Consider the following 19,321-nt stretch of genomic DNA (forward strand, 5'->3'; position numbering starts at 1 on the left):
GCGCACGACGAGTAGATGAGAACGACTCTTTCTCGTTATCATCCCACCGACACCGCCCTCGCGCCTCCACGCCACACACGGGGTGCGACGGCAACGCGCCGTCGCGATGCCGCCTCGCGAATACGCAAGCGCGCCTCCGCATGTGGATGTATCTGTATCCTTTGCGCGGGTTAGGTCCACTTTTCGGACTATGATAACAAACGATAGGGTGCGTCCTCACCCTTGCCTTAGATAAAGGACAGTTACCTTATTTGAGTCGTTGGGCGGAATAACGCTGCGCGCGCGATTTTTTTTTTTAGAGTTTCTTTGAGTTTTTCTGAATTTTATTTACCACTATGAGTTTTATTTATCACTAATAAACATTGTTATTTAGGAAAAACATAACCCGAATTTTGAATAATTTGTTTTTGTAAAGAATGCAATTGCCTCTGATCTCTTTACAATTAGAGAAATCATATGTGAACTTGAAATTAATGACATGACTTGAAATTTATAATTAATAAAAATGTAATTATAATTGAATTAATAATAATAAAGTGTTTCCATAAAAACAGGGAGGTTAAAAAAATCGAGAGAAATTTATTTATTTATTTTTTTTTCATATTCTATTAAAGTGAATAATTGAAACAGGGAATTAGTTTAATAGCATTTGAATTCATTTCTCTTCTCTATGTACTAATATCTCTTACACTTTGTGCGATAATCTTTTTTTTAAATCCTTCAATAAAATAAAATGAAGCGATATCATTAAATTTCTATCTCCTTCCTCCACAATACGAGATAAAAGAGAATTTCCTGTAACATATCTTAATTATTAAAAAAATTTAAATTATTTAAATATTTTTAAAAAGAATTGTAATGAGTAAAAAAAACAAATAATATGTTAACTTACATCTTCTTTTTCTATATTTTTTTTTTACTTCAACAATTAGAAATTTTCTTTAATTCCACTTTTCAGTCCATATGTATTAACATCGAAAAATATATAAAAATTCTCTCAAAATTTTTCTCGTTTGTTACATAAATCTTGGATTAATTGTATCGTGAAAATGAAATTTTCACTTTCACTTTAAACGAGATGCTTTCGCAGAATATGAATGTCCGATAATCAAATCTTTAGAGAAAAATTGAAAAAAGAAAAAACTCGATGTTTATTTTACAGTCTTTCATATTAGCTATGTTTCCAGTATTAATTGATAAATAGACTTTATAAGAGATTTATCATAAATTGCAAACCAATCGTGTCGGGAAATTAGTGGTAAATATATTTGATTAGCAAAATTCCGAAAGTATCAATTATATGTTGCAACATATCGATTCTTGCGAGATTTTTACAATTATCGATGAAAGTATTACACAGAGAAATATATTTTTTTTAGTTCATAAAATTAAAAAAAAAAGTTTTTTTTATGTGTGCATATGTTAGACACCATGTATGAAATGAATTCGCGATTTAAAACTTAATTTATTTAAAACAATTATATTGGATAGGCAACTTTTTGTTTTTATATATCACCATATATGTATATTACACAACACACATATCACACATTTCACATATTTAATAAATTTGATTTAATCTTTTATTTGTATAATTTTTAAATTTCTCAAGAATTTATTTCTAATTTCAAAGTCTAATAGAAACGTGATTTGCCTAATTATTGAAACAATTCATTGAACAATTAATTAAAAAAATATCAAAAAAAGTAAAATGAAAATACATACAAATACAATATATACACGCACACATATAGATTCGAAATTCTTCAAGTTTTATTATAGGCCGCGACATCGTCACCTTGTTTTCACAAATTCACGATCCTTTACATTAAAAGAGGGGACAAGCTCAAGGGGTCACATAAGAACTCTCTTTCCAGACAATGCAGATTCAATTAATGCTCCCGACATGAGAAACTTTTCTAATCAAACTGGTAGCGCGCCCTTTTTTGCCCGTAGAATTTTTTTTTCGACGAATGCCGAGGCCAGGATCTTCATGTGATCGGATAGCAATTATGTCAGTATCAATTTTACAGTTTTCGACTTTCGTCCACTTTGCTTTACTCGTTGGAGTGGAATAATTGATGAAGGGTCAATAGCGTGACGTCTCTTCTCTTTAAACAGATCAGACAGAACGATCGAATTTCTCTCGCGTTTATCGAATTTCTCTAGTTTCCTTTTCCCAATGTGAATTTTGTCGCAAAAACACAGATAAGATTTAACATAAAATTCAATGTATTGAATCGTGTTTATTTATAAATCTTTCTTTGCAGTTATATGATGTATTTGACAATTTATGATCTTTTGCGTTTTATTTTTTACAGATTATATATTTGTACACTATGTATTATTTATTTTATTGTACATATTATTTTTATTATACTTGTAATCAAAAGATTAGAGCGTTAAATAGAAGAGAATCGTGTGAAATGTCTTTCGTATTATCAAGAAATAATATTTACGAATAAAAAAGATATGATACTTAAAATCGATAATTCTAGGCAAGCATCCTACGGCATGTTACAGCAAAACTGTACGACTATACGGTACATTTCCTTGGTTTCATGTAAGCCAAGATGTACTTGGTTTCCTTCGCGTTCGCATTAGATGTGTACACCTTTAAAAGCTGAGACTTCTTCAAAAGAGTTTCTCTTTAAACTTTTCCAGAAATGTGAAAAGCAAAATCGCGAATTTCGAAGAACGTGTCTGAGAATAACGAGTACACATGCGAATGCGTTAAATCGCAACTTTCCAGGCTTTTCCTCACGCGATTTTCCTTCTTCGACGATTTCATTTTTCGTTTAACAAAATTTTGAACATTTTAAACTCAACAAAGTTAATTTGAAAAAGTTATATTTCAAAAGCGTCGACGGAGCTCATTGAGTCAGAAATCGTCCTCTTTTGACAAGAGATATTTCCTCGGCAAATGCTACCTTTTCATTAGGGGTAAGCGCTGCTCTTTGCGTGAAGCTCTGTTCCTTTTTTTTTTTTTCTCTCACGCCAACTATCGCTTTAATGTCCATGGTCGCTGGGTTCGTTTCCACGGCAGCCCGCGGCGATGGATCAAACTGTTTAACTCGCTCGAAAGGTTTGTGGAGTTACAGAGTTTTGGTCGGTTCTTTTTTCGCAATACAGTCACATGTCGAGATCGATGTCGTCTGCGATGTGATGTGCTAATTAACTCGCGGAAAAATGTCTGCTTATTTGTCGAACGATCTGTCTATACATTACGGTAATATACGGTAATATTATCTATTTTCAATATTGTACTATATGCATATGTTCATCAACTATATGTATGTACAAAAGCAAATTGCTATAAAATATGTATTTCTTACTATCATATAAAGCGATATAATTGCATTGTTTCAAAAATGAGAACATAATATTAGCAATTCTTAATTATTATTAAATTAAATCAAAAGAGAAATACAGTATTATATCATTAAAAGCACATAACATATATTAATTTATTTTAATTTCCGATACTAAAGTTATTATGGAAAGTCACAATTTGAAAAGTCAAATAAAATCCTATTTAATATGTAAAATATTAATCGCGTCTTTAAACGTTCGTTCCAAGTGCTTCTGCTCTGCAGCTGTTTCTCCGAAAGAATGATTTATATTTCGATTCTGCGCTGTTGATATTGCTCAGAATTTACGGAAGTATTGGGTAAATGGAGAAAATGATATTGAAATCGTGGTAAATGCACATACGGAGACGTGATAAATTGATTCATTAGATAGATGCAGACTGACATGTGATATATTTACCAGTCGGATACGTTTAACGGTGAATATGCCGACGTTTGACATAAAACATATATACATGTGCATGTGTTATATATGCGCCACGTGAAAACGTATAAACTTTATTTCGCCATGCGGAACAACTTTACAACGTGAAATATTTGATCTTGTTGTTTTCATAGTTTTGGCAAAGCAATTTTAAAGTTATTCTTACATACTTTATAGTTTCATTTTCCATACGTGTGTGCAAGTTTATGCAAGTGTGTGCAAGAAAAATAGCAGCGCAACGTTTGTGACAACCAATAAATGACAAATTTAATTCGCAAAAATTAAAAAAAGAAAAAAAATGGAAGCGTCGATGGAAGTGGAAAGTTCCGTAAAATTTTCACCAGCGGAACGCGAGGCTGTTCTGGAGATCTTAGAGGAATGCGCGGACTCATTAGTCATTTATTATTATACTCTGAGACAACAACTGGAGATGAGAAGTGATACTTCTAATTTTTATCCCGATACTGAGTACGTCGAATGGATATAATACAAAAAAAAAAAACCAATATTATGACGGTCTCTCTTTGTATATCTATTTGCAGAATTTCGGAAATGTCAATTTTACAGGTCATTTATCGGAAACGTCGCGGAGATGACGAATTCACGGAGGGAAGTTGTGTGTGAAAAACTTCAACAAGAGAGGTTGTTCATTTAGCCTGTCGACACCGTCTAAAAGTATAAAACCGACAATGGCGGATAGCCACTGATGGTTTTATACTTGATAAGGATCACATATCTATCGTGTGTTCCACACAATAGATCATTCTCGAGCAAAAAGTGCTTCGAGATGAATTATATAATTAGCAAATTAATATGCGTAATAATTTGCGGAGAAATATAAATATAAATAAATCCGTTTCTTTTTTTATTTATATCATACCCAATTTCGCGTAACATTTTAATCGTATGAACATGATAGCGCAATTATTTGTCGTCTTGCATTTGCCGTCTCATATTTACAATATTTTTTTTTAATTTTGATAAAAATTTTGATTAATTATATTTATTTATGTTTAATTCGTTCTCTCTCTCTCTCTCTCTCTCTCTCTCTCTCTCTCTCTCTCTATAATAAGAGTATATAAAATATGTACAGATATTAGATCTCCAAAATATATTACGCTGTTTGAGAAAACTTTCAACTTATTATAATCCACTATTGCCAATAAATCATGTAAATGTAACTATGAGTAATATCCGTATATATCGGTATTAGGAGATATATATCAATGTTAAATTACAGTTTGTACGTGAGCGATATAATACAAAAATTGAAGCGAGAAATTAGCGAGCGCGGAACTATCGAGGTACTAAGCAAGGAAATAGAGAAAATCACATGGCAGGAGGAACAGGAGCGCTTTGTATCGGAAGAGAATGAAAGAAAGCAGACTATCTTAGCGGAGTTACGAAAAACGATTGTCGATAAGAAAACGTCGAACGAGAAGGAGGAAGAAAGTTTAACAAAGAAGCTCACTTTAACACGGGTATAAATACAATATTTCGCACAAGACAAGAAAAGTTTGTATACTAAAAAAACAATAACGATACCAAAATACAATAATGATAAATTATCAAGTTTTACTATTTAAGAAAGAAGAAGAAGCTACATATTAAAAAATCAGCTACGTCAAAAGAAAGAGAGAGAGAGAGAGAGGGATTAATAAATCCAATACATTTAGAGAATTCACGAATTTGACATTGCGCATACATATAAAATACTTTCAGCCTTTGAAAATAAAAAATTAATTTGTGAGTTGAAATAAAGATTTGCTCTATATTTTTTATTTTTGTGTCACTACAAAATTTTTAAAATACTCAGTAGTCACTATAAAAGGAATTAGTTTAATATAAAATAATATTTATAATTTTGAGATTAAATCATATTCTATAATTCTTTACTTTAACTAAAAAATTAATAATTAATAATAATATTATATTTTAAAAAACTAAAAGTGTTTTGCGCAATATCAAATTAATGAATCTTAAAATTTATTAGATTTATTAACTTTATTAACTTTTGACTTAGCTGATCCATTCAGTTTCTCCTTAACTGCTATTTATTATGTGTATAAGTGAGATCACGCTGAACAAAATTGTGGGCAAAATGTTTAGGACGAGAAGCTGAAACTAAAATTAATTAAGGATGTAGAGATGAGATATGTCCGAGCTTGGGAAACAGCACGTCGAGAGCAAAACGTACTGCGCTACAAGTTAAAGATAGACGAACTGGAGAAGACTTTAAATAATTATTACATACAAGAGAAAAACGAAAATTGCGTGAATAAAGAATTGACACGTTATCTGACATGGCGTATAGCGGTAAGCGCAAACTTTTTCCGATCTTTTCCTCTTAAAATACATATTAGAAAAGTTTTAGATAGATTGTATACTCAAATATTTAAGTCTTAAAAGGGTTCATCGTTAAAATTAAGGCAGATGTTTGAGCCAGTAAATTCTTTAGCAAGAAAGCTGAAAATGTTGCGGAAAAAGATTTTTCTGAAGATTCGAGCGTTTTACGATACCTTTTAGCGAGTATGTTAACAGAAATTTAGTGTTTTTGCTGAACGTTAAGCAATTTAATCGAAATAAGTTTCATCGAGAAAATTTCAACTGTCCTTACGTAGCATCCTTACGTAGATAACAAAAATATTTACTTTGAATTTATACAGTTCATCGAGAAACGAATCGAGCAATGGCAGGAGAGATATGATCGAGAGAAGAAAATATATGAGAAAGAGATTCATAAAGTACGCAATGAGATAGAAGACGCTAGGAAATACTTGGAGCAGCTCACAACGGAGGTAATGATTAGAAAACTACGACTACGGTACGAGAAATATTTTCATTTCATTCCCGGGCAGAAACGGTGCAGAAGTGTAATTCAATTTGTATTTCGTCGCTCGTTATTTTGGCCACCTTCGCCATAAATCTTAATTGCCGAATAAGAAGAATTTTTCGATCAGACAACAAGCACAATCACGATCTTATTTTGTATTCTCTGTATGACTGCTTAATTTACTGCATCACGTTTCTCGTTATAAGCCTATCGGCAATCGAGCTCAGATAACTTGGTTCGGCCGAGTTTAAAGGGCATGCTAAAGTTTTGTCGGGTGATCGATAATTCACGTCAGGTTGAGACTCAGAATGTCTCGATGATCATTATTAATAGCCGGTATTTGCTCAGAATCCTAAGCCCCTCAGAGCCTTTCATATATGATACATTTCGTATACATTTAAGCTAGGATTTACCCGTTGACCAAAAGTCTACATATATATATATATATATATACATATTAATTATTTAATTATCTCAGATTTTTTTTATATACAGCATGGAAGACAGAATATTTTTTTTTACTGCAACTGAGAGAGAAAGCTGAATTATGAAAAAAATTTTACTTCACATTTTTAACTTGCTTTTAAAAAGAGGAATTATATTTCAATACAAACTCTTTATAATTTTTAATAATATATTAATAAATTAATAATTCTTGTAATAGATTAAAAAGAATTTTTTTTAATCATGGATTGTATAAATTTCACAAATATTAATTATTAATAAAAAAAACTAACAGATATTATTCATACGCGGCAATTAATATATTATTTTACATTTTCTTCTTTTCGTTCTTCTTTTACATTTAAGTTCATTAAATCCAAGTAACATTTTATAATAATATTTGTTTCTATCAATAATGCATCAATAATATCCCATTTTCTAAAAAAATTTGCTATTTATTCCTTGCTTTTGATTACACATACATATATTGTACAACATTCATCCCCCTTATATTGTTTATGAGGGGATATAACCGTCGTATAGAAGAAAAGCTTCATATATTCTATGCTTACTTCTCCGAAGAAGGACACAAGGAGTTTAATAAAATATGTCAGTAAACTCGCACTGAAACACGGTGTTTGTTACAGTACTGCAGCAATCAGGAATTTATCGACACATATCTCGCGGAGCAGGAGGCACTCCGAAGGCAAAAGGAACACGAGGATCACGTGCAACGTTGCACAATCAGGATCCAAGCTTGGTGGCGGGGCGTCATGGTGCGCCGGAAGTTGGGGCCGTATCGACCCGAGGAGAAAAAGAAGAAGCGGCCTGTTAAGACGAAGAAAGTAACTTCCCTCCAGCTGAGTTAACTCTCAAACGTACCGCGTTGACTTTAATTTATTTAATCTGGGTATACTATCCTGAGTATACTAACCCAAACCGGGCATACTATTAATCGACGAAACTAAGCAAGGTCACGGATGATGAACCGATTTAACATATCGCGTATGTGCGTGCGTGTTGGGTAGTTTTTATCTTGAAATTTTAAGATAAATAATTTTTAGTATCGAACATTGATGGAACACATCGTAAGAAACTTATTAAGATTATTTTCATTTGTTCAGCAAACTCATCGAGTTTCCGGGAGGGAAAGTGCGATTTCTTGTAAGTTATTTTTGTTTTTTGTAGAGAAAAAAAAATATTGATTCTACTGATCGAAACTAGAATATAGCATAACAAAAAAGCAATATATTTTTAGCTTATTTTTTTCCCGATTCATATATTGCTATACGATCTCTTGTGCGAAATCGATGTAAGTACAAACAAACGTATCACCGTGTCTACTGCATAGTTATTGGAAAGCACGAAATTCAACATTTGTATCGGACATTGCTAAAAAAAAAAGAGAAAAAAAGAGAAAAAAAGAAAAATTGAGCGAATAGCGAAATACCGAGACGGCATTGCGTTACGATAGTGAAGCGCAAATCCGTGAATCATCAAATGCCAATTCGGTTTCGTGCCCTTCTCTTCTCGTGACGTAACACACACACGTACGTACGTACGTAGGCCTATATCTCGCCGCGCGGGGTCAAGTATTGTTCACGCAAGAATCTCATTTCCCGTGCAGCACTTCCTGAATCCCGCAGCGCGTTTCTGAAACGCCGCATGAAACGCAAGGCGTAATAATCGACTACTTATATACGGCACGAACGCGAACGCGGGGCATGCACGCATCTAATACGCGTAAGGCATACTTGACACTTGAAGGCATGCTTTCTTTTTCACTAGTATGTTTCAAAGGCTAAAAATCAACAGTTAGAGAGAAAAAATTGTGTATGTGTATGCTATCCTAATAATATTTTTATATTAAGTACACACACACTAATGTTATATTGAATTTGTTCACTGATGAAAAAAAGTTGATTTGACTAAATGTGTTCAACTGATTATTATTTCTTTAATTGAAATATTTAAGTATTTAAGTTAAATACGACATATTAAATTTAACATGACGTATTTGACTTAAATACTTAAATATTTCAATTAAAAAAAATAATAATCGGTTGAACACATTTAGTCAAATCAACAACTTTTTTTTCTCAATGTTTGTCCCTTTATTTTATTACAATTTAACTAATACGTTGACAAAATATGTTGGTTACTAAAGCGAGCTTTTAAATAATTCGTATTCGTATTTGTATCATAGCTTATCCGAAATCTGTCTGCTAGTTGTTAAAAACATGTTGATTACATGACTCTATAATATTTTTATGAGAAGATTAACAGATGATAAAACATAGTACTCTCTAGAGCTGTAAAGTTTGAGTATTTCAATTGGAACAGCGTGCTGATTGGCGACGAAAAAGGTAAACTGAAGTTTAGGAGTGTTCTAACATACATGATGCTTCTTCATTAATGCATACTATATTAGTAACCATAGTTACTATACTAATAAAATAGCGTGTAAAACATATTTAAAAATATGTCATTGCATCTCAATTCCCTACAGCCCTACAATATACATGAGCATGTTGAATTATTATAATAGCGTTTAATCCCGATGTAACATATTCATAATTTTGATTACTTTTCTTTTTTAATTATGCTTTCGATCGTTAGTAAATTTTAATTAACCGCTCGTAGTAAATCCATCACAATACTCGCGATCGATAATTTAGTGAAAAATAAAAAATGTACAATTGCAGGTTTTGAAATTGATAAGATATTTATATTGCAAGAATCTAATCAAAATATGTATAGATTTGAAAATCTTTATTCTCGAAGAAATTAAAAAATGTGTCGATTGAAAAGCATTCAAAATTATTTCACATCAAGTCAGTTATTTTCTTTTTTCACGAAGCGAAAAAAGAAAATAACTTTCTTTTAGCGAGGAGAATCATCGTTTTTCAACAATTCGATTTTCCGAACGATCTTAAATAAAACATAACACAAAAGCCGATCGATCTTTGCCCTTCGACATAGTTTTGCACCATATGCGCGGACAGTTTTATTTTTACGGCACGATTTACTCGGGAAGTCTCAGAGAAAGAAAGACAGAGGGGAATTTTAATCCGGAAAGTTTTTCAAAATTTAAGACGACAAGGTGTATGAAGCGAAAGCGGTAAGCGATCGTTGTTTCCCTCGTCGCCGGGAAAAGCTCGACATCGCGCGACACCGTCGTGCATTTTCCCTCGTGAGAAATTCACGAGGTCACCAATCTACACACACACACACACACACACACACACACATACACTCTCCCAACTACTCTCGTAAAACGAAAGCATGCAAGCTCGCTCAACGCGATCGTGCGGCCAGCCACCTCCTTAGATTACGATATAAGGAATGGTTAACGCGATATGGCGGTGCACGCACGTGATAGCGCGCCCCGTTATATATGTATATGCAATTGCTTCTCACTCTCTGACCCAGCTTTCGCTCGCACACATCGATAAGATGCGCTGAAAGCTGAGGCTGCTCGTGAATCCGGAGGCCTTTGCGAAATTCTGAGACTATACGATGCTTTATCTCCGAATTTCCGCGTATCAGAGAATTACGTACGGATTATCTCATTATATGTTAGCATTGTACGCTCGTAATACATAATATTCGCCTCAATTTGGCGGATATATACGTATGTATATGTTATGTGCACGAATTGAAAACGTAATTTCGCCGAATTCAATTTCCAATATTACAAAATACACGCAAGGGAATTAATTTTGTGTATTTATAACAACGCTATATGAAATCACTGAAATATTATAACAGTTTTAGTTTATATATTCAATTTATATAGAAAAGATAGGAAAAAAAGAATAAACAATTTAAATGTTATATATGCGCATACAAAACAATGCATCATTGTAATAAAGCAGCAAATTGTTGACAATGAGTTTTGAATATCCACTAAATCAGATACTACTCGTGTCAGATATTGAGACAATCACCTCGAATGGATGAGAGACTCCGCTTATCAGTGATTGGCAGAACACATCGAGTGAATCGGACTTTGATAATCAGGTGGAAATATTGAGCTCTGGATGTATTTGCTTGATTGGAGCATATCGAAGCATTGCATTAAGCAAATAGAGATCGGCTTAAGGTGAGACATTGACGGAACTTTGCTTTTAAATCGAAAGCTAAATCGAGTTGTTTATATTTGCATTATTGTCAAAAATTTCTAGGAATATTTAAATTAATTTTCACATATAATATATATATATATATATATATATATATATATATATATATAAAGTCTAAATATTTATCGCATAAAGAAAAGAAATTATATTGAAAAATATTTATTTATCGAAAACTTCATTTCTTTCTTATAATTTAGTAAAATAAAAATTGTATATACATATATTAACATTCTATAATTTGATAAAAATTTCAAATAAATCGATTAAAATCTATCGATTTCATAGACAATTTGTACCGATATCTCGATTTAAAAACTTGCTATTTTCTAATTATTTAATTCAAATTACGCGTTTTGCTATCGAATCGTTACCGATACAGCTCATTTGAGTGATAAATTTACTCACCAGAGATGAATTCATTGCTTCCGGCGTATTTAGTTGGCCTGGGCCTAGGTCTGGACATCTCCGACTGCTCTCTTTAACACGACGTTCGACATCGAACTACGCACTCACTCGCGTTAATTGCACAGACCAATTGCACATGCTAATTACCGCTATATGACAGCAATCGACCATCTTGTTACACGCGCGCGACTCCCTTTTATGTAAATAACGCGGAACACGGAGAGGGAGCAAGTCGCGCTTGACTCTTTGTAACCCCGATCCCCGACGTCACAATACGTCGTTACATGCACGTTTGACAATTTCCCAAGTTCCGAATTATGCAGCGAACTTCACACTTCACACGTCGAATCACTGCCGTTCCCCGATGCGAAATACAGCGACATCGCAGGAAAAACCGTTAATTATTACGACGTATCTTAGTACGAACGTCCATTCGTATCACGCACTCTGATTACGCGTACAGTGCTTTTCGAGTAGTCCGAAAAATGTTTATTAGCGTTTTCGAATGAACGGATTTTAATCCAATCCGGATCGCTCAATCACTATTTTACTATAAATTTAAGTCTTTTAGTGACAGAGACGGCGCAATGATGTCATTAATCGCTCTTAGAGAGATTGAAACCTGCTACATTCGAAAACGCTGATATTCGTCAACGGCATGTTGACGAATGTCGCCGATTCAAATAACGCAATTAATGTATCTACGTACAACGAATATCGAAGGACGCTATCAATTGCGATTGCCTTCGCTAATAGCACGTGCAGCGATCGTATTTCGTTTCGACACTCCGACACTTATATTAGTGGATGAAATACACTACCCGAAGGAGAAACGATACGGTGACCGACTGTAACGTAACTGACGCGATACGTCTTGAAGTACGCACGAAGCGACAACATGAGACAAAACAGACGAGAATCAAAACCATAAACATATAATAGTATATATAGATATAGATAGAGTATAGCACAGAGACGTAATATATATTGTTTCTCTCTCTCTCTCTCTCTCTGTTTCTTTTTTTCCTTTGTTTTTCTCTATTTAAAATATGTCAACAGAATTTTTTGTTGTAAATCATAAAAATAGTAAATCACCTCTAGAATGTTTCAAAATAAGAGGCACATACTTCTTAAAAGTATACATTTAAAAATATACTTCTAAAAAATATACATTATGTAAAATAGGAAAATATAATTTTGCAAAATGCAAAAATCTTAATTATATATTATTAGATATATTCTTTTTCGATTTTATTTATCTCGTTCGAAAAACTTTCAGGAAAAAAACATTTTTATTATTTTTCGATCCTTTCACGGCCGAATATGCGAACTAATGTCGAGGAAATAATTGAATTAACGCGTGGTACCGCGATAATGTCAATTACGGTAATGAGCCGCAGCCGCACACAATCGATATCTGTACACACTCATCGTGTATATGTGCGACTTACACCATGCTCACGACGAATATGTTCTCTTCTATAACAGTTGCATCGTTTCTCATCTCATCGTCCGAGTTTGTGTTGTAGTATTATATAAAGATTCATTATTGTTGCACCTTGCTACTCTGTTATCTTCACGATTCTGGGTCAGTTGCGAGACAGGAAAAGGCTAAATTGAATATCGAATCATGACGGATGAAAACAAAGAAAATAAGAAAAAGAAAAGAAAGACAGAGAGAGAGAGAGAGAGAGAGAAAGAATCACTAATGCTGCCAAATATTTCATCTCGATATGATTCTGCATTCAAGGATGATCATATTCTCTTTTCATGGTCCCTTTCTCTCGATTCTCTCGAATTATAAAATAATGTGTTCCATCTAGATGTACGCTTTATAAGACGAAGATATTTTAGTAATGAAACATTCGTCTAAAAAATGAATCGAGACAAGAATTCTTTTTTTCTATTGTTCCATATACAAACGCGTTGTGTGTCTTCATGCTTCTAAAATATATAAGTAAGTTTATGATTTCCTAGTTCTCTCTTTACAGAACCCAAGATAAATAATTTTCTGATTTTCTAATTTTCTGCACCGAAAGAAAAAAGCTATATCCGACATCGCTACATCTCTCTCGCGCATCGCATTAGAGCGCCTTCTAGTATATGTAGAGTTCAGTGTGGAAGAGGATATGTATATATATTTCGTGACATTGTCGTATACATGGGAAATGTTTTTACCGTCTGAGCCGGACGATGCTAGGAATGGCGCCAATGCGCCGCCATTTTCACGAAACTTTACCGTGACCATAAAGACTGTGTCGAGGAAGAATTCCAGCGGACATCGAGCCCTCGACTCGGAGGATCGTCGGAAAAATCGCGAAAAAGGCGAGAAATAATGCGCCGATCGTAAGTACGATCCCTTTTCGATCCATCGCGATCGGCTAGTTTTTTTTTGGGCACGAAATCGCAGGGCCTATGGCATGGGACTTCCGTTCGATGAAACAGGAACAGGAAGTTCCTCGCGACCCCGAGACGGCGAAATAAAAACATCCTGTAGCGATGCGAAGATTTCGAGAAATAAACATATCACGCGACGCACAACGTGACGCGAATCAAATGCGCCGTATCTTATGTGTTTTTCCTCGATCGAACTCGTTATTTTTATGGCCCATTTTCGGATTTCGGTGACCCAAGGTCGAATGGCAGTAACTAACATCCGAAAATGAGTCGCTCTCACAACTGCCTTCGATCATCCGGGAGAACTCACAGTGATCGTTATTATCATGGATAATTTTATTTCAGAATTCATTTGCACGAAGGGGACTGATCTTGACGCGCAAGAATGCAATCTATGCAAGAGAGCATATGTGCTAACGATATCGAAAGTCTGGATACGGATACTGTCATACCAGTAAGTGTCCCTCTTCAATATTTGTTAAAAGTGTATAAAGTGCATACTCTATTTTAATAATTTTATAAAGCTATTGTTAATATCTGATAATAATCTGCAATTGTCATTAGGTTGAACTATTTGATTGCAATGTTTCTTCTCATTCGAGAACTCAAGATGCTTCCACGATGGTGGAACTCGGAAAACAGCTTTTACATAACGCAAAAAATGGAGACACTGAGACTGTTCGTGAGCTCATGTGTAGGGGCGCACCATTTACTACAGATTGGGTACATGCAACATTTATGTAATATTTTTTAATTTGTAAATTTAATTTGTAAAAATATAAATATGATCTATATTCTTGTCTTTTAGCTTGGTACAAGTGCCCTTCACCTAGCTGCACAAAATAATCATATAGAGACTGCTGAAGTTTTGCTTAGAGCAGGAATATCGAGGGATGCTAGAACAAAGGTTGATAGAACTCCATTACATATGGCAGCATATGAAGGCCATCATCAGATGGTACAATTGTTGCTTAATTATGGAGCAGATGTTGATAGCAGAGACATGGTACACAATAATAAAATGTGGATTACAAATTTATTGATTTTTTGTTACATAATACGAGCATTTCTTTCAGCTGAAAATGACTCCACTACATTGGGCGGTAGAACATGAGCATGTAGATGTAATGCATATTTTATTAGATCATGGAGCTGATACGAATGCAACTAGTAAATTCCATAAAACTCCAATCAGTCTTGCATTAGAGCATGATAGATTAGACTTAGTGGATATACTGCAACAGCAAAGAGAAATAATAGGTATCCAAGCTCATCAACAGAGCCAAGCCAATTCTGCTGAATTAGAAGTAGCTACTCATAATTTAGTACAATTAGAGGCTGAAAACAATACACATAGCAGAAGTTCGATAATGCAGGAAGAGGAACAGTACAAGTTTGAAATAAAGCAACAACATAAACGCAAACATTCTCAAGGTAATGCTGTCTTAACACATTTTTCCACTAATTTTAGTAATTTTGGTTTTATTTTATGTATTAATTTGTAATTTTTATTGCAAATAGAGAAAAAGCAAAAAATGATCTTTCACCAAATTTCCATATCACCAAACAACACGGATGGCGAACAAGATAAAGAAACTGAGGATATTGAAATGATTGATACAAATACTGTTACGAATAGTAAAAAACATAAAGATATTATGTCAATAGGAAATATTGGTAAACATTTTAGATTATTAGAAGCACATGGAATCACAATGATACCTATGGATGATGAATCATCTATTGTAGAAAATGCAATGGAAAGTGGGAGAACAGTAGTGTTAACAGGTTTGTCTTTTATAAATATATTAAAAAGAAATTTGTCAGTGCGTACTATTTCTGTTAATAATACATGTTTACAGAAGCTGGAAAACTTGCTTTAAATTTGACGAAAGGTTTGCCAATTAAGCGCCTTCAAGTTGCTTCAAGAAAAGGGGCAGCGAGAAAAGTTATAGCAATTAGAACAGACCAAATCCAATCCAAAATCTTAAGTTCAAATTCTAATACAGCTCTTACACGGGGTCCAAACATTTTGAAAAGATCTGCTGTAGATAACAAAACAGCTAAGTTATTTGTTACAACAATTCCTAATACTACAACAGTACCTACTGTTACTGAAATCAAGAACTCACTTTCATTGAAAGAGGTAAAATTATTTATTTATTTTAAATATAAAATAATAATATGCAAATGCACACATAATGTTTTTACATTGCAGAAAATTGCGAGTTTACCAACTAAGATCACGGAACCAACAATTTTACAATTGAATAATGATATAGAAGAAATAATTGAAGAAGATCCAGAAAATAATGAGCCAATAACAGATATAGCGATATTAAGCAAGCAATTAGCAGAAGCGCGAAGACAAGCTGCTGAATATCGTAAACAATTGCAAGAGAAAGAGAAAGAAGCAGAAATATATAAACAACAACTCAAGAATATCACAGCGCAAATAGCATCTAAGTGATTTTGTACAGGTATAGATTTGACATTCAGTTTCATGATTCGCAAATCAGATTTGTTTCTTTATACCATAAAAATTTTGGAGCTTTGTTATTTATAATAAATTTTATCATGTTGTGAGAGTTCAGAAATAATTATAATACAAATTTTTTTTTTATGTATTTTGCTTCCTTAAATACAAAATAACAGTCTGCCATTTTCATTACTAACACAATCTTATAATGAATAGTTTTAGGAAACCGAATATTTCTCACATAAAATGTTAATGTCTGTTTTATATTTTATTAAATATGAGTCAGATACAATTAACTGTTTGATATATAAATGTATAATAATATATAACTAAATTATTTTGCTTTCCACATATGTTATCCAGTTTATCAATCTAATCAGTTCTGCAGACAGATTATATGCATTTTGGATTCAATCATATAAAAATTCTAAATAAAAAAATAAATGACTAAATATTAAATGATAATCCTGGATTACGGATTCAAAGTAAAATTTATAAAATGATTTTTTGATCAGATTTAGTCTTATCAGATTGAGTTACTTGGATCATTTATTTATTTTAAAAAAAGAAATATTTCTTATATTTTTCTGTGTTTATAACTCAACTTAATACATATCCTAAACTTATTTATAAAAAAAATATAGCTCTTCTTTCTTTTTTGTAATAAATGTATATATACATTTATTTTTATATGAAAAGAATGAGAGAAAATTAAAAATTGTTATTTTTTCTTAATGATTCATAACTCATTACTATATATAAAATGATATAATGTTGAACCATAAGCTCTACTTAAATAAGTATGTTGATTGTGTTTAGTCGCTGTCTAACATTCATCCTATATATAGTCATTTTTGTGTGTAATATCAGTTATTAAGTAATAATAAAGAATGTGCGCGCAATTCAGCACAAAGATTAGTGCTGTTAATAGTTATAAACCATTATCTATTTTATACATATTGTACTTTTATAAATACACAAATTATGCTTCTATGAACATTGTTACGAATTGATTATCACAAATATTGAGATTATTAAAATATAAAATGTTTTTGAAATTATTAAATATGAAGTCTATGTAAATTTTTTCTGGATAATTAATATTATTAAAGTTGTAGATATTGTTGAGACATCCACATCATAAAATTGCTTGTGCTTTTAAATAAAACGCATAGTGTGGAAAGCAAATCAATTCGGCAAATAGTTTCAAGGATATAACATAAAAAAACATGGTTAAAATCATTTTACATAGTCGATTACATAGTACATTGCTTCATATATATTTTTCAATAGGAGAAACGCTTGCATTCCAGATATTTTCTCAACAGCTGATTGGTTTTCAATTATAAATCAACAGCTATTGTGGAAAAAAAAAATATGAATAAAAAAATTTTTTTAATATTAACACTAGTTTAATGCCAATATTAAATTTTTAGATGCTAGAGTATTCGACCAATGTAATTTAATTTAAAGATATCTCGAACGAAATGTGAAACGATAAGATAGTGTACAGCAGGGGGATGTGCAGGAAAGTAGTTAACCTCAGGTACAAAAAAAAACGTATTGTATGAAGCACTAGGGCAGAAAGTTGTGGGATGCAACGGTCTATATTTAGGATATAATTTTTTTTTTTTTAAGTAAGATTTTTCTATAGCATACACAGTGTACATTGTATATACAATATAAATATAACTTTATATATAAAACTAATAAAAGTTGTTAATTATGAGCAAAGATTTCATTCAAGAATAAAGACTGTTTTCTATGTAATGAAGATATTTCATATCAGTACTGTGTGCGTCGAAATGTGTTGATAATAGAAAAAAAAACTAGTATAAATAATACATATAAATTATGTATAAAGAAACAAGGATCTATATATACCACTTGTTGAATATTCCTATATTTCCCGCGAATTAAATATTTTCGTCGCGATATCGTGTTTGACAAAAGTTTTGCATTTTTAAAATTATTTAATAATTGTTTTGATTCTTGCTTAATCTCTCGATCAAAAGTAGATTATACTGCATACTAATAGAGATTATACTAATAGTCTAAGAGATTTTATATTGTTGCACTTATGTAAATCTTTTTCTTTTATAAATTTTCGACCTCTTATCTATCTACATATTTCAATATAAAGATTTTTATTGAAAAAAAATTATTTATATATATTTATAAAAATTATTTATATACATATACATTTATTCATATCTGATGTACTGTACGTTAAAACAGAACACCGCTTATATATACATATGTGATATTTTCACAGTATCCGGGGCATAATTGGCATGGCAATAGATTCGTCGTATCCCAATACGACACTTTTCCTTTCTCCGTCTCCCTCTCTTTTGAAAGGGCTATGAAAGTTTCGCTATAATTGTAAGTGTATAGAAAGTACTGGGAGGTGGATAATATCTCTCAAGTTCAGATCCCAATGTCGTAGTTATGCGAAAATGATCTCTATGTTAATTCTTACTAAAATATAGGAGACGATTAATGCAAGGTCAATTTTTCCACGACTGCAATATACGGAAAGTTTCAATTCGATCAAACTGTTTTAATCCGACACGTTGCGAACTACGTATTTTCCGTGATCATTCTCTCGTCTCGACTTCGCGATCGATCGAATCGTCGCGCCCATGGGCGTTCTCGGATAATTCTCAGGGGTGGGCTACGCGCGCCAATCGATAAATAACTTAATCCGTTGACACACCTAGACATTCTCGCGTGTAGTTCCTTCTGGAAGCTGAGTCCCGAAAAAAAAGGGATGGCAAATTTTTTCATTATACTTTCGCGACATCGTCCGTGAATTCAATT

The 19,321-nt window shown here is 32.6% G+C and overlaps 3 protein-coding genes across 10 annotated transcripts in view; 2 read left to right on the plus strand and 1 right to left on the minus strand.

Annotated features, from left to right (window-relative positions):
* Positions 1–12,492, minus strand: part of LOC126857955 (acetylcholine receptor subunit alpha-like) — a 68,464-nt gene extending 55,972 nt beyond the window's left edge. For all 8 annotated transcript variants that reach the window (XR_007688572.1, XR_007688570.1, XR_007688573.1 and 5 more), the window contains exon 1: positions 11,623–12,492. The gene's annotated coding sequence lies outside the window, so the exon portion shown is untranslated. The remainder of the gene's footprint in view (positions 1–11,622) is intronic.
* On the plus strand, positions 16–7,941 carry LOC126856882 (dynein regulatory complex protein 9). The gene is given in 9 exon segments (XM_050605812.1): positions 16–73; positions 76–169; positions 4,087–4,263; positions 4,338–4,374; positions 4,376–4,437; positions 5,036–5,276; positions 5,905–6,111; positions 6,462–6,593; positions 7,720–7,941. Coding segments are annotated over 9 exon segments (1,230 nt in total).
* Positions 12,493–13,823: 1,331 nt separating the features above from the next.
* LOC126857998 (ankyrin-2) lies at positions 13,824–18,263 on the plus strand. Its single transcript, XM_050607987.1, has 8 exons — positions 13,824–13,968; positions 14,365–14,473; positions 14,584–14,742; positions 14,828–15,025; positions 15,096–15,453; positions 15,541–15,807; positions 15,882–16,165; positions 16,238–18,263. The coding sequence occupies exons 2-8, from the start codon at positions 14,405–14,407 to the stop codon at positions 16,487–16,489; spliced, it is 1,587 nt and encodes a 528-aa protein (XP_050463944.1). The 5' UTR covers positions 13,824–13,968; positions 14,365–14,404; the 3' UTR covers positions 16,490–18,263.
* The last annotated feature ends 1,058 nt before the right edge of the window (positions 18,264–19,321 follow it).

This window comes from Cataglyphis hispanica, chromosome 2, assembly GCF_021464435.1.
Source record: "Cataglyphis hispanica isolate Lineage 1 chromosome 2, ULB_Chis1_1.0, whole genome shotgun sequence".
In the NCBI taxonomy this organism is placed as follows: Eukaryota; Metazoa; Arthropoda; class Insecta; order Hymenoptera; family Formicidae; genus Cataglyphis; species Cataglyphis hispanica.

Coding starts and splice junctions, on each gene's coding strand:
- LOC126857998 (XM_050607987.1), top strand. CDS start 14,405: ATGCAATCTATGCAAGAGAGCATATGTGCTAACGATATCGAAAGTCTG. Junction 15,026..15,095: donor ATGTTGATAGCAGAGACATG/GTACACAATAAT, acceptor CATTTCTTTCAG/CTGAAAATGACTCCACTACA. Junction 15,808..15,881: donor GAGAACAGTAGTGTTAACAG/GTTTGTCTTTTA, acceptor ACATGTTTACAG/AAGCTGGAAAACTTGCTTTA.